Here is a 15345-nt window from a genome sequence, read left to right as displayed (position 1 = left end):
TAGATACAAACTATTAAATTTAGAATGGATAAGCAATGAGGTCCTGCTGTACAGCACAGGGAACTATTATCTAGTCTCTTGGGATAGACCATGATGGAAGATATTATAAGAAAGAGAATGTATATATACGTATGACTGGGTCACTTTGCAGAAATTGGCACAACATTGTACATAAACTATACTTTAAAAAAAATTAACTAGGGAGTTCCCGTCGTGGCGCAGTGGTTGACGAATCCGACTAGGAACCATGAGGTTGCAGGTTCGATCCCTGCCCTTGCTCAGTGGGTTGACGATCCAGCGTTGCCGTGAGCTGTGGTGTGGGTTGCAGATGCGGCTCGTATCCTGCGTTGCTGTGGCTCTGGCGTAGGCTGGCAGCTACAGCTCCAATTCGACCCCTAGCCTGCGAACCTCCATGTGCAGTGGGAGTGGCCCAAGAAATGGCAGAAAGACCAAAAAAAAAAAAAATTAACTAAAAAATGTGACAGTCCGACATATTATTTGGTCCTTTGTAAAAATAGCTAAGATTATAAACCAGCTCAGGCTAATATCTATTCTTTTTCCTTTTCAGGGTCACACTTGCAAAATATGGAAGTTCCCAGGCTAAGGGTTGAATCAGAGCTGCAGCTGCTGGCCTACGCCACAGCAATAGCAACGCAGGGATTGAACCCACATCCTCATGGACACCAGTTGGGTTCTTAACCCACTGAGCCACAACGGAACTCCTTCAGACTAATATCTTAATTCCGCTGCTCTGCTATATCTCACAACTGTGACAACAGCCCAGAAAAAAAAGTGCTTTTATTTTCTGTCACTCTGTTTCTTAGCTGTGACAAAATCCTGGAAAATAAGTATACAATAAGAAGAAAAATGAGGAGTTCCCGTCGTGGCGCAGCGTAAACAAATCTGACTAGGAACCACGAGATTGTGGGTTTGAATTCTGGCCTCACTCAGTGGGTTAAGGATCCAGCGTTGCCATGAGCTGTGGTATAGGTCAAAGATGCGGCTCAGATCCCACGTTGCTGTGGCTCTGGCATAGGCCACAGCAACAGCTCCGATTGGACTCCTAGCCTGGGAACCTCCATATGCTGCGGGTGCAGCCCTCAAAAGACAAAAGACAAAAAAAAAAAAAAGGAAGAAGAAAAATTAAATTTTACAGAGTACAGTTATCCTCCCAAACAGTACAAGGGAGATGATAGGAACACCTCCCCCAACCAGCTTTTTCAGGTAAGCTAAGGAAACACAGAGAAAGTAAATGTATATTCGAAGAACACAACTGAATGCTAAAAATAACAGTAAAACAACAAAGCAATTAGGCATTTACTTACAAGTTCCTCTGCTGGCTTCTTCCATAGTGACCCTGACATAGGGCTTACTAAAATCTACCTCAATTTCATCAGAAAAAGGCGCTGGCTCCCGTAAGCCCTTAAGAAGAGGAAAGTGAAGGAAAAGGAAGTTAAATTCAACTGTATAAACTGAAATATTCAACAGAGGCCGCTTTAAAGAACAATTATTCAATGTGCTGTGATTAAAATGTTTTCTAAAACTTCATAACATAAAAAAGAAAAAAAGAAAAAGAAAAGCATTCCAAAATGACAAGTGAAAGTTGCAACCATTACCAAATGGGCAAATCATAACGTGAAATATAAACATTTTGCTGAGAAGTTATATGAACTGTATTCAATTACTCAGAGGAGAAGCTGAAAACAGAATGCAGGTACGCTCTTTCCTCTATGGAGGAAAGGCTTACTTAAAGAGTTTTTGTTAAATTTATTCCTAAGCATTTTATTCTATTTGATGCTATTGTATCAGTTTTCTTAATTTTACTTTTGGATTGTTCCTTGCTAGTATATAGAAATGCAATGGATTTGTATGAGTGTATGGGTATTAAGTTTTTATAATTTCAGTTGATTCTTATCTCTTGTGGCTTTGCTAAATTCAATTATCAGTTCTAGCAGTTTGTTTGATAGATTCCTCAGATTGTCTACCTATGAGATCATGCTGTCTGTGAAAAAAGACGGTTTTACTTATTCCTTTCCAGTCTAGATAACTTTAATTTCCTTTTATTATCCCTATTGCACAAGTTGAATCCTCTCATATAGTGGTGAACGGAAGTGGAAGGGACAAATATCCTTGTCTTGTTCCCAGTTCTAGGGGAAAAACATGTAATCTTGCACCATTAAGTATTATGTTAGGAGTTCCTGTGGTTATTGAACCCGACTAGTATCCATGAGGACACAGGTTCGATCCCTGGCCTTGCTCAGTGGGTTAAGGATCCGGCATTGCCATGAACTGTGGTGTAGGCTGCAGATGCAGCTTGGATCTGGTGTTGCTGTGGCTGTGGTGTACGTTGGCAGCTATAGCTCAGATTCGACCCCTAGCCTGGGAACCTCCATATACCACAGGTGTAGCCCTAAAGCCGCAGGTGTGGCCCTAAAAAGACACACACACACACACACACACACACAAAAGTATTACATTAGCTATAGGTTTTGTAGATGCCCTTTATCAGTTGAGGAATTGCTTTTTGTAGTCTGTTGAGAATTTTTAAATGAACAGGGACTGGATTTTGTCACATGCTTTTTTTTTTTTTGCATTATTAAAACACATTTTGGTTTTGCCTTTTACTTTATTAATTATATTGTATTAGATTTATTGATTTTAGAATGCTAAGCTAATCTTGCATTCTTGGATGAAAATCCTCCTGGTCATGTTGTATATGTTCCTGGATTCAATCCGTTAATATATTGTTAAGTATTTGTGCATCTAAGTTTGTGAAGGATTTTGAACTATAGTTTTCTTTTCTTATGCTGCTTTTGCCTGGCTTTGATATCCAGCCTCATAAAATGGGTTAGGAAATGTTCTCTTCCATATTTTCTGAAAGTGTGTACAACTGGTATTATTTCTTCCTCAAATGTTTCATAGAGTTCACCAATGAAGTCTGGGTCTGGCTTTGTCTTCGCAGGAAGATTTTTTTAAACACTAATTCAGTATTTTTTTTCCCTAGGTAGATACTCCCATCACCTCACAGATTTTATTTTTAACTCTTTATTTTTAAATTTTTTCTTTTTTATATTTTATGGCCACACCTATGGCACATGGAACTTCCTGGACTAGGGGTCAAATCGGAGCTGCACCTGCCAGTCCACACCACAAGCACAGCAATATCAGATCTGAGCCGCATCTGAGACCTACACTGCACCTTGTGTCAACGCCAGATCCCTAACCCACTCAGCAAAGCTAGGGATCAAATCCAAATCCTCACAGACACTATGTTGGGTTCTTAACCCGCTGAGCCACAACAGGAATTCCTAATTCGATATTTTTTGCTTGGGATAGGTTTATTCAGATTTTCTATTTTATTTCTGGGTCAGTTTTGGTAATGTGTCTCTTTCTAGGAATATGTTTATTTTATCTAAATTGTCACATCTTTTGGCATGAAGTTATTCATAATATTCCCTTATAGTTCTTTTAATTTCTGCTGAGTTGTAGTGATGTTTACTCAGAATTTTATTTAAAGTTTATTTATTTACTTTTATGGCTACCCTGCAGCATGTGGATGCTTGAATCAGAACCACAGCTGCAAACTACAGTGCAGCTGCAGCAACACCAGATCCTTTAACCCACTGTGCAGGGCCAGGGAACAAATCTGCCCCTCTGCAGCAACTCAAGCCACCGCAGTCAGATTAACCACTGCATCACAGTGGGAACTCCTAGAATTTTATTTTATTCTATTCTATTTTATTTTTTGTCTTTTTAGGGCCACACCCGTGGCACAGAGGTTCCCAGTCTAGGGATCAAATCGGAGCTGTAGCCAGTGGCCCACAACACAGCCACAGCAACACCAGATCTAAGCCGCATCTGCAACCTACACCACAGCTCATGGCAACGCCAGATCCTTAACCCACTGAGTAGCCAGGGATCAAACCCACATCCTAATGGATACTAGTTGAGTTTGTTAACCACTGAGCCAAGATGGGAAATCTTAGAATTTTAAATTAAACACAGATCATATCACGACTGGGCTATATTCAGAAACTGAGAAGACACTGCTGTGTTTTGGTTTCAGATAAGGACAGATTTTGTTTTTGTTTTTGTTTTTTTTCCATTTCTTGGGCCGCTCCTGCGGCATATGGAGGTTCCCAGGCTAGGGGTCTAATCGGAGCTGTAGCTGCCAGCCTACATACACCACAGCTCATGGCAACGCCGGGTCCTTAACCCACTGAGCAAGGGCAGGGATCGAACCCTCGACCTCATGGTTCCTAGTCGGATTCGTTAACCACTGCGCCATGACAGGAATTCCAAGGATAGATGTTTTAAATTAGGTTTCAAAATTGAAACATTTCTTTCAAAGATCACTTATCTAAGCTCAGTTTAAAATATGCATGGGAGTTCCCACTGTGGCACAGAGTGCTAAGGATCTGGCGATGTCTCTGCAGCAGTGTGGGTTCAATCTCAGGCCGAGCACAGTGGGTTAAGGATCCAGCGTTGCCGTAGCTGTGGTGTAGGTCGCAGCTGGGGCTCCTGGCCTGGGAACTACCATAGGCCGAGTGTGTAGCCAAAAAAAAAAAAAAAAAAAAAAAAGCTAAAGCTGTAAAATAAGCAAAAACATTCATTTTTATGACACGTGTTATCCTTTTTTAGAACATTTTTTAAAAGAGTTAAGAATAGATCAAGGAGCCGAATGTATGATTTTCTGAAGTTAACAGAGATTCACCTATGGATTAGAGAAAACAATTTATCTTCTAGACATTAATATCCAAAGAGTTGCCCAATAGTAATCTGTATTTCTAAAATCATATGCTATTCACAAAATAATGCAGAGTCCATGAGTCCATCTACATCAAGGTCAAAAGTAGGCAAAGCTAACTTATGATGACTAGAAGCCAGAGGACAAAGAATAAGTTTGGGGAAAGAGGATACTGACTAGCAGGGACACGAGGGCGCATTCTGGGAGTACTGGTGATTACATGAGGTGCACATATACAAACATCTACTGAGCCTCTACACTTAAGGTTTGTGCACTCTACTGTGTGTAAGTTATACCTCAAGAAACAAATGACATTCAGTCATAAAAAGGAAAGCAACAATAATGCTTGCTACGACATGAATGAACCTTGAAAATTTTATGCTAAGTAAAAGAAGCCAGTCACAAAAGACCACTTGTTGTACAATTCCATTTATATGTAGTGTCCAGAATAGGAAAATTCATAGACAGAAAGTAGATTAGTGGTTACATTGGGCTGGAAGAGTTGGAGAAAAATGGTGAGTGACTGCTAACTGGTACAGGGTTTCTCTTGGGGTGGTGAAAATGTTCCAAAATAGATCACGATGATGGTTGCACAACTCTGTGAATATTCTAAAAACAACTGAATTGCACACTCTGAATGTGCATGTGAATTATAATAGTGTATGAGCTATAGCTTGATAAAGTTGTTTATATCAAAATATATATCATATAAAAATATATGGTGAATAAACAAGGTCCTACTATATAGCACAGGGAACTATATTTAATATATTATGATAAACCATAATGGAAAAGAATATTTTAAAAATGTATATATATTCAATTATATATATATAACTGAATCACTTTGCTATACAGCAGAAATGAACACATTATATATCAACTGTATTTCAAAAAATTTTAATAAGGAGTTCCGGTCGTGGTGCAGTGGTTAACGAATCCGACTAGGAACCATGAGGTTGCGGGTTCGGTCCCTGCCCTTGCTCAGTGGGTTAACGATCCGGCGTTGCCGTGAGCTGTGGTGTAGGTTGCAGACGTGGCTCGGATCCCGCGTTGCTGTGGCTCTGGCGTAGGCCAGTGGCTACAGCTCCGATTCAACCCCTAGCCTGGGAACCTCCATATGCCGTGGGAGCGGCCCAAGAAATAGCAACAACAACAACAATAACAACAAAAGACAAAAAAAAAAATTTAATAAAAATATAAAATAGAAAAAATAGGGTTATTAAAAACAGTACATGTCGTACAGCTATAAATATAATAAAATACTTTGAATTAAAAAAACAGAAAACAAAACTAAACAAAAAAACAATAGCACATGTCAGGGTTCCCTGGTAAAACAGCAAATTAAGGATCCAACATTGTCACTGCTGTGACTCAGGTTGTAGCTGCAGCATGGGTTCGATCCTTGGCCTAGGAACTTCCACATGCCACAGGCATGGCCTCCCCCCATAAAAGTACATGTACCTAAAAGAACAGCCTTACTGTGTTCTCTGAAATTATTATCAATGGTGTGCTGGATTCCGTTGTTAGATATTCACATATTTTTGAGGGCTAATTATCAAATCACTGGTAGCTTGAAATCAGCCAAATAAACCAGTAAATGCTCCATATCAGAGGTTTTTTCTCCCCCCCAGTGAGTCACTTTACCAGGACACCACTGGTTATTTTGCACACTTAGAAAGAGATTATTTCACAGGTTATTACAGGAAGGGAGAAATGAATTTATGGATTTTTCCACTAATATTGCAGTAGGAGTAGGAAGAGTGACAGACAAAAGATTTTGTATGAGAAGAACAGGTAGGACACAGTAAAAAGAAAATATACTGTCACGAGAAAGAGAGGCATTTTATAATAACTGAGCTTTTGAACTGAAGAAAATAAGGCTGTGGTACCATCAGCAGGAATAGAGAAAAATTTTTTTTTAACTCAATGAATTTTATTACATTTGTAGTTGTACAATGATCATCACAACCCAATTTTATAGCAGTTCCATTCCAAACCCCCAGCACATCTCCCCACCCCCCAACCTGTCTCCTTTGGAAATCGTAAGTTTTTCAAAGTCTGTAAGTCAGTATCTGTTCTGCAAAGAAGTTCTTTGCATTCTTTTTTTAGATTCCACATGTAAGTGATAGCATATGATGCTGGTCTTTCACTAACTTCACTTAGCATGATAATTTCTAGGTCCATCCATGTTGCTGTAAATGCCATTATTTCTTTCGTTTTAATGGCTGAATAATATTCCATTGTGTATATGTACCACATCTTCTTTATCCACTCCTCTGGCAAGGGCATTTAGGTTGTTTTATGCCTTGGTTATTGTAAATAGTGCTGCAATGAACATTGGGGTACATGTATCTTTTCCAGTCATGATTTTCTCCAGACAGATGCCCAGGAGTGGGACTGGTGAATGAAATGGTAATTCTATTTTTAGTTTTCTGTGGACTCTCCATACCTGTTTTCCACAGTGGTTGCACCAATTTACATTCCCACCAGCAATGTAATAGGGTTCCCTTTTCTCCACACCTTCTCCAGCATTTACTGTTTGTAGACTTTTTTTTTTCTTTTTTTTTGTCTTTTTAGGGCTGCACCCACAGTATGTGGAGGTTCCCAGGTTAAGGGTCAAACAGTAGCTGTAGCTGCTGGCCTATGCCACAGCCACAGCAACACTAGATCTGAGCCACATCTGAGACCTACACCTTGGCTCACGGCAACACCAGATCCTCAACCCATTGAGCAAGGCCAGGGATTGAACCTTCATTCTCATGGATGCTAGTCAGATTCATTTCTGCTGAGCCACGACGGGAACTCCTGTTTAGAGACTTTTTGATGATGGCCATTCTGGCTGGTGTAAAGTGGTACCTCATAGTAGTTTTGATATGTATTTCTCTAATGATTAGTGATGTTGAACATCTCTTCATGTGTTTTTTTTGCCATCTGTATGTCTTCTTTGGAGAGTCATCTGTATAGATATTCTACTCATTTTTTGATGGGGTTGTTTCTTTTCTTGGTATTGGGCTGTAGGAGGTTTATAAATTTTGGAGATTAATGCCTTGTCAGTTGCTTCATTTGCAAATATTTTCTCCCAGCCTTCGGGCTATCTTCGTTTTGTTTAGGGTTTCCTTTGCTGTGCAGAAACTTTTAAGTTTAATTAGGTCCCATTTGTTTATTTTTGTTTTTATTGTCATTACTCTAGGTGGTGGATCTGAGAAGATACTGCTGTGGTTTATGTAGGAGAGTGTTTGGCCTACGTTCTCCTCTAAGAGTTTTATAGTATCCAGTCTTACATTTAGGTGTTTAATCCATTTTGAGTTTATTTTTGTGTATGGTGTTAGGGAGTATTCTAATTTCATTCTTTTACATGTGGCTGTCCAGTTTTCCCAGCACCGCTTATTGAAGGGACTGTCTTTTCTCCATTGTATATTCCTGCCTCCTTTGTCATAGATTAGTTGACTGTAAGTGTATGGGTTTAATTCTGGGCTCTCTATCCTGTTCCACTGATCTATATTTCTGTTTTTGTGCCAGTACCATACAGTTTTGATGACTATAGCTTTGTAGTATAGTCTGAAGTCAGGGAGCCTGATTCCTCCAGCTCCATTTTTCTTTCTTAGGATGGCTTTGGCTATTCTAGGTCTTCTATGCTTCCAAACAAACTTTAAAATATTTCGTTCTAGTTTTGTGAAAAATGTTCTTGGTAATTTGATAGGGATTGCACTGAATCTGTAGATTGCCTTGGGTAGTAGAGTCATTTTGATAATATTGACTCCTCCAATAATCCAAGAGCTTGGTATATATGTCTTTCCATCTGTTTGTGTCATCTCTGATTTCTTTCATCAGTGTCTTATAGTTTTCAGAGTACAGGCCTGTTGTCTCTTTAGATAGGTTTATTCCTAAGTATTTTACTCTTTTTGATGTGATGGTAAATGGGATTGTTTCCCTAATTTCTCTTTCTGATCTTTTGTTGTTGTATATATAAATGCATTCGATTTCTGTGTATTAATTTTGTATCCTGTGATCTTGCCAAATTCATTGATGAGCTCTAATGGTTTTCTGGTAGAGTCTTTAGGATTTTAGGTATAGTATCAAGTCATCTGCAAACAGTGATAGTCTTACTTCTTCCTTTCCAATCTGGATTCCTTTTATTTCTTTTTCTTCTCTGACTGCTGTGGCTAGGACTTCCAAAACTATGTTGAATAGCAGTGGAGGAATACAGAAAATTTTTGAAAGAAGTTTAGATCAAAGTAAATGAGAACTGACATCTTTGAATTTGGAGATTCAAATGACTACTAGAGGAGTTCCCGTCGTGGCGTGGTGGTTAACGAATCCGACTAGGAACCATGAGGTTGCCGGTTCGATCCCTGGCCTTGCTCAGTGGGTTAACGATCCGGCGTTGCCGTGAGCTGTGGTGTAGGTTGCAGACGTGGCTCGGATCCCGCGTTGCTGTGGCTCTGGCGTAGGCTGGCAGCTACAGCTCCAACTCGACCCCTAGACTGGGAACCTCCATATGCCGCGGGAGCAGCCCTAGAAAAGGCAAAAAGACAAAAAAAAAAAAAGACTACTAGAGAGATCTTCTAGAAAATACTAGCAAAAGCCAGAACACCAGTGTCTTTAAGAAAATTGGTAGACAAGTAAACAGATTAGTAATAATTTCTCATTAGAGATGCGTGGCCAAAAAGGGAATGTGAAAAACAGAAAGGTACCTAAAGGGACAGAAGGATCAAGTAGCAGGGTTTTTTTAAGTTGAAGAGCTCATATATGTCTAAGACAAAGGAAAAGGAGTCGAAGAAATTAAAAATACCAGAGAAGGAAAAACAACAGATAATTAAGGAAGAAAGAGTCTAAAAGAATGACAAGAAATGACCTCAAAGGAGATCAGGGTAGAAGGTATTAGCCCTAGAAATAAGAAGGATCACTCTTTTCTAAAAGAAGAAAGGAGAAAGATGATAAAAGGATAATATTGGATGTAAAGGAGGAACTTGAGGAAGGTACAGAATAGCTTTGTGGGAAATGTATTTGAGCATCAGCAAATTGTTCCAGATCAAGGTAGAAACTTTAATCTTCAGAAGGCCAAGTTAATAGGTCCAGGAAGAGAGAAATAATTAACAAAAAACAAGAGATCTAAGGTTAGGCCCTGGTGAATGGAAGGGAGACAGAAGACTCAAGTGAAGAGTTAAGGAGAAAGAGGGATCTAGACATTTCTCCCAAGAAGATATACTAATGGCTAAAAAACACATGAAAAGGTGCTCAACAGTCACTATGAAAATGCACATCAAAACCACAATGAGGAGATCCCATCGTGACTCAGCAGTTAATAAACCCAAATAGCATCCATGAGGACTTGGTTCGATCCCTGGCCTCATTCAGAGGGTTAAGGATCCGGCATTGCCGTGAGGTGTGGTGTAGGTCACAGACATGGCTCCGTTCCCAAGTTGCTGTGGCCCTGGCCTAGGCTGGCGGCTACAGCTCTGATTGGACCCCAAGCCTGGGAACTTCCATGTGTGGCAAGTGCAACCCTAAAAAGACAAAAAAAAACCCACACACAATGAGATACTGCTTCACACCCACTAGGATGGCTAAAAGCAAAAGGACAGGCAATAACACTGATGGCAAGGATGTGGAGAAACTGGAACCTTCATACACTGTTGCTATGACTGCAAACTGGTGCATAGCTTTGGAAAACGGTTTTTCAAAATGCTAAACAAAGAATACCACAAGGACCTACTATACGGCACAGGGAAATCCACTCAATATTCTCTAATAACTTATATGGGAAAAAAGAAGAGATATATGTATAAGCATAACTGAATCATTCTGTGATATAAATGAAACTAACACAACACTGTAAGTCAATTATACACCAATAAAATTTAAAATAAAATACCATTTGAATAAAATACCATATGATCCAGAAATTACACTCCTACGTAAATAAACAAGATAACTGAAAACATATTTTTAAAAAAACTTGTACATGAATAATGTTCATAACAACATTATTCATAATACCCCCAAAGAGGAAATAATCCAAATGTCCAACAACTGATGAATGAATAAAACAAAACAGTATGCCCATATGGATTCACCTATGGAAAGAAACAAAATAATGTTAAACGCTACCACCTGGATGACCCTGAAAACACTGCACTAAATAAAAGCCAGACAAAAGCCTACATATTGTGTCATCATCTAAAAATGTCCACAACAGGCAAATCCCTAGACAGAGAAAGTATATTAGTGGTTGGTTGCCAGGGCATAGAGGGAGGGAGGGATGAGGGAATGACTGCTAGTGGGTATGGGGTTTCTTTTTTGTGGTGGTAAAAATGTTCTGGAATTAGATAGCAGCAGTGGTTGTACAACATTGTAGCTATTCTAAAAATCAATGAATCATACACTTTAAATGATTAAAATGGTGAACTTTATGTTCAATTTTGTCTCAATTTTAAAAGCTACATTAAATATCCTACATTTCATAATACTGAATTTTTTCAATATTCCTTGTACACCATGTACATTCCAAGGCAGAAGACAAATGCAGCTGTCCGTCCTGGCTAGGATTTATGCTGAATCAATTCCTCCTAAGTATAGAGAATGAAATCTTAGGTTCTTCAGCTACAACAGATCAGCAAAATCTTTTAACTCTCTAGGATTGCCTTTAGTTAGAATGAGCTGTATTTTTAAAAAACACCCTATTATTCTCTTCTCAGAGACCAGTGTCTCTAAAAGCTGAGGTTTATAAAAGTAGGACTAACTATTTCTACCTATGTTCTCTTAAAACAAACCTCCTTCATATTAACCTCAAAGTAATCATATGGAAATTACCTTCACGTCTTTTGTTTCTGGTAGTGAAGTATAACTGAAAGGATAAGAGTTTAAGACACGAAAAAAATTAGATCTAAATACCAGCTCTATTACTTAATCTCCGTGAAATCACATAAAGCTTCTAAAGCTTTTGTTTCATCTTCTATAAGATGGAATATAATAATACCTGCTCTATAAGGCTGCTATGAGGATTAAATAAAACAGCATATGCAAAGTAAATAGCACAATATTTCACATATGGGTAGGAACTCAACAATTCTACATCAACAATATTAGCTCACTTTCTCTTCCATTCAATGGAATACGGGTTTCATTATGCCAACAAAATCAACTAAATTGTGTTAATCTAGAGGTTAGTGTCTAAGTGCTATAAAAAGTTTCTAAATCTATGCAAATTACAACTAATACTATTATAACTATAAATTAAAACTTATAATGATCATCGTGCCCCAAATTACAAGTGACCTTCTGAATGCAATATTGCTTCCATAAAAACTTTTTCGTAGTTATGTTCACATATATTAACTCACTATTCCAAAAATTCTAGCGAAAGAGAAAAGATTCTGGTGTCCTTACTAATAGGAAAATGAAGATAACTCAAATAATTTAACACCAGAACTTGATACTGGCTTTCCAGTATGTACTCTATTTCCAAGGATTTGTAAACATTTTTTAGCATAAAGTTTCAGAATACCACAGGAAAACACTTCCCATTTACCCCAACATTCTGCATAAATGGTTAACATATCCTGCTGAGTTCCAAACTACTTCATAATGCCAGTGAAAAGGCTATAGAGTCAAAAGGAATACCATGTGGAGTAGGAAAGAAGGGATAAGGAACAGAGCAGAAAGATTCTAACCGCTGGGGTTCTGCTAAAAAAAGAAAAGGAGGAGTTCCCGTCGTGGCGCAGTGGTTAACGAATCCAACTAGGAACCATGAGGTTGCGGGTTCGGTCCCTGCCCTTGCTCAGTGGGTTAACGATCTGGCGTTGCCGTGAGCTGTGGTGTAGGTTGCAGACGCGGGTTGGATCCAGTGTTGCTGTGGCTCTGGCGTAGGCCAGTGGCTACAGCTCTGATTCGACCCCTAGCCTGGGAACCTCCATATGCCGTGGGAGCGGCCCAAGAAATAGCAAAAAGACCAAAAAAAAAAAAAAAAAGAAAAGGAAGACAATAATTCTCCCTGACTTCTGTTGCCATTTCAAAGGATGTAAACAATGAACTGGTGCAGCTAACTGCTATTTGGATGTCTCAGAGACTCTGCAAGTTGAACTTGTACTAAAGTCATTGCCTTCCTTCTAAAACAGCTCTTCCTCCTGTATTTCTTATCTGAGTGAGAAGCACCTCGTCTATACAAACTACCTGAGACTGAAACCTAGGAGTCATTTTTAACACCCCTTATCCTCTGCATCCTGATAATTTATAAGAATTGTCTATTTTACTTTTTTTTTTTCCTTTTTAGGGCCATACCTGGGGCATGTGGAAGTTCCCAAGCCATCGGTCAAAACTATAGCTGCAACTGCTGGCCTACGCCACAGCCACAGCAACGCTGGATCCAGTTGCATCTGTGACCTATGCTGCAGATTTCAGCAATGCCCAATCCTTAACTCACTGAGCCAGACCAGGGATCAAACCCTCATCCTCACAGAGACAATGAAATGGCCTTAACCCACTGAGCCACGATGGGAACTCCAAGATTCTTATTCTGAATTTTAAGCTCCAGTAATATTACTTGCAGCTTGCCAAACAAACAATTATTTCACACTTCTGAACTTGTACTCTCATCCATTTCTTGAATTCCTATTTATCCTTCAAAGTTCAACTCAGAAATAATCTCCTCAATGAAGCTTTTCCAAAACCACTGTCCCCACCCCTCAGTCAAGTTAACCTGTTGCTCCTCTAGAGGAACACTGTAACTTCCTTCTATTTGGCCCTTTTCATACATATCTTAATAATTTGTCTCTTTCCCCTATCTGTCTGTGAGTTTCTTAAGGGCAAGGCCATCTTTTCATCTTTGCATCCCAGTGCACAGCAAATGACAAACAGAGATTCTCAATAGATATGATCTGAAATGAGATTGTAAGATCTATCTCCATGAACAGAACTTTGGCCAATTTTCCCCAGAGTTTAGATACTTTGTGATTTATTTGTACATATGATGTACATTAGGACAGGTTGTCTTAATCTTTGTAAATATTTTTGATTCTTTTGATTTTTATCTTTAAAAAGATATTTCAGAAAATTCTTTATACTTATAGACAAACTGGCCATAAAGTTATCCTTTAATTTTTTTCTCCTTAATTCTTTTCTCTCCCTCACACCCATTCTATACTGACCTATGAACTCAGCTACCAAATACCTGGTGATCCTTTCTATTCCTTTCCCTGCTTGCAGGGAAAGCACTTTTCTGAAGCTAGTGAGATCCGAGCTATAGAGTTCTACATTATGCTCACAACTCTGTTGTTTATCTTTATACTCTTAGTAACGACTGCCATGCTGGCACATTATAAGTATGTGACAAAATCTTTTTTGTTGTTAGTTTTGCCTTTTTAGGGCCATACCCGCGTATGGAAGTTCCCAGGCTAGAGATCGAATTGGAGCTGCAGCTGACAGCCTACACCACAGCCACAGCAATGCCTATCTGAGCCGTATCTGTGAACTACACCACAGCTCATGGCAATGGTGGATTCTTAACCCACTGAGTGGACCAGGGATTGAACCCACGTCCTCATGGATACCAGTTGGGTTCATTACTGCTGAGCCACAATGGGAACTCCAAGTATGTGATAAGATCTTGCTCTCTCAACCCAAATATCAAGTAATGAATGGATAAATACAATGTGGTGTGTGGTATATGATGGAATGTTATTTGTCCATAGAAAGAAATGAAGTACTGAACATGATATGTTAATGAATCTTGAAAACATGCTCAGTTAAAGAAGCCAGCCAAAAAGATCATCTATTGTATACTGCCATTTGTACACAATGTCCAGAACAGCAAATCTATAGATACAAAAGTAGATTAGTAATTTCTAAAGGTTGGGGAGTTGAGAGGAAATGGGGAGTGATTGCTAATGGGTGTGGTGCTTCTTTTGGGGGTGGTAAAAATATTCTAAAATTGGTTGTGGTGATGGTAGCACAACTTTGCGAATATATTAAAAACCATTGAATTGTACAGTTTAAACAAGTAGATTTATGATCTCAATAAAGCTATTACTGGAGTTCTGTCGTGGCTCAGTGGTTAACGAACCTGACTAGTATCCATGAGGATGGGATGCAGGTTTGATCCCTGGACTCGCTCAGTGGGTTAAGGATCCAGCGTTGCCATGAGCTATGGTATAGTTCGAAGACATGACTCAGATCCTGTGTTGCTGTGGCTGTGGTGTAGGCCGGCAGCTACAGCTCCGATTAGACCCCTAGCCTGAGAACCTCCATATGCCGTGGCTGTGGCCCTAAAATGACAAAAGACAAAAAATAAAAGAAAATAAAGCTATTATTATTAAAAAAAAAAGAAAGAAAGAAAAACAAAGGGAGTTCCTGTTGTGGCTCAGTGGTGACAAGCCTATATCCATCAGGATGTAGGTTCAATCCCTGGCCCTGCTCAGTGGGTTGGGGATCTGGCATTGCTGTGGGGCTGTGGTATAGGTCGCAGTTGAGGCTCAGATCCCGTGTTGCTGTGGCTGTGATGTAGGCTGGCAGCTGTAGCTCTGATTAGATCACTGGCCTGGGAACTTCCATATGCTGAGGGTGTGGTCCTAAAAAGCAGGAAAAAAAAAAAAAAAGAA

The 15345-nt window shown here is 39.3% G+C and overlaps 1 protein-coding gene across 1 annotated transcript in view; it reads right to left on the bottom strand.

The window, feature by feature from the left end:
- The window catches only part of PCYT1A (phosphate cytidylyltransferase 1A, choline), a 49995-nt gene that overhangs the window by 14932 nt on the left and 19718 nt on the right, over positions 1–15345 (bottom strand). Inside the window, exon 3 of the mRNA XM_047789774.1 lies at positions 1326–1422. Within this exon, the coding sequence (XP_047645730.1) occupies positions 1326–1422 (97 nt within the window). The remainder of the gene's footprint in view (positions 1–1325; positions 1423–15345) is intronic.

The sequence above is a fragment of the Phacochoerus africanus genome, chromosome 1 (genome assembly GCF_016906955.1).
Source record: "Phacochoerus africanus isolate WHEZ1 chromosome 1, ROS_Pafr_v1, whole genome shotgun sequence".
Lineage (NCBI taxonomy): Eukaryota > Metazoa > Chordata > Mammalia > Artiodactyla > Suidae > Phacochoerus > Phacochoerus africanus.
The sequence above is the reverse complement of the archived record's forward strand: the minus strand, read 5'-3'. Positions and strand labels throughout refer to the sequence as shown.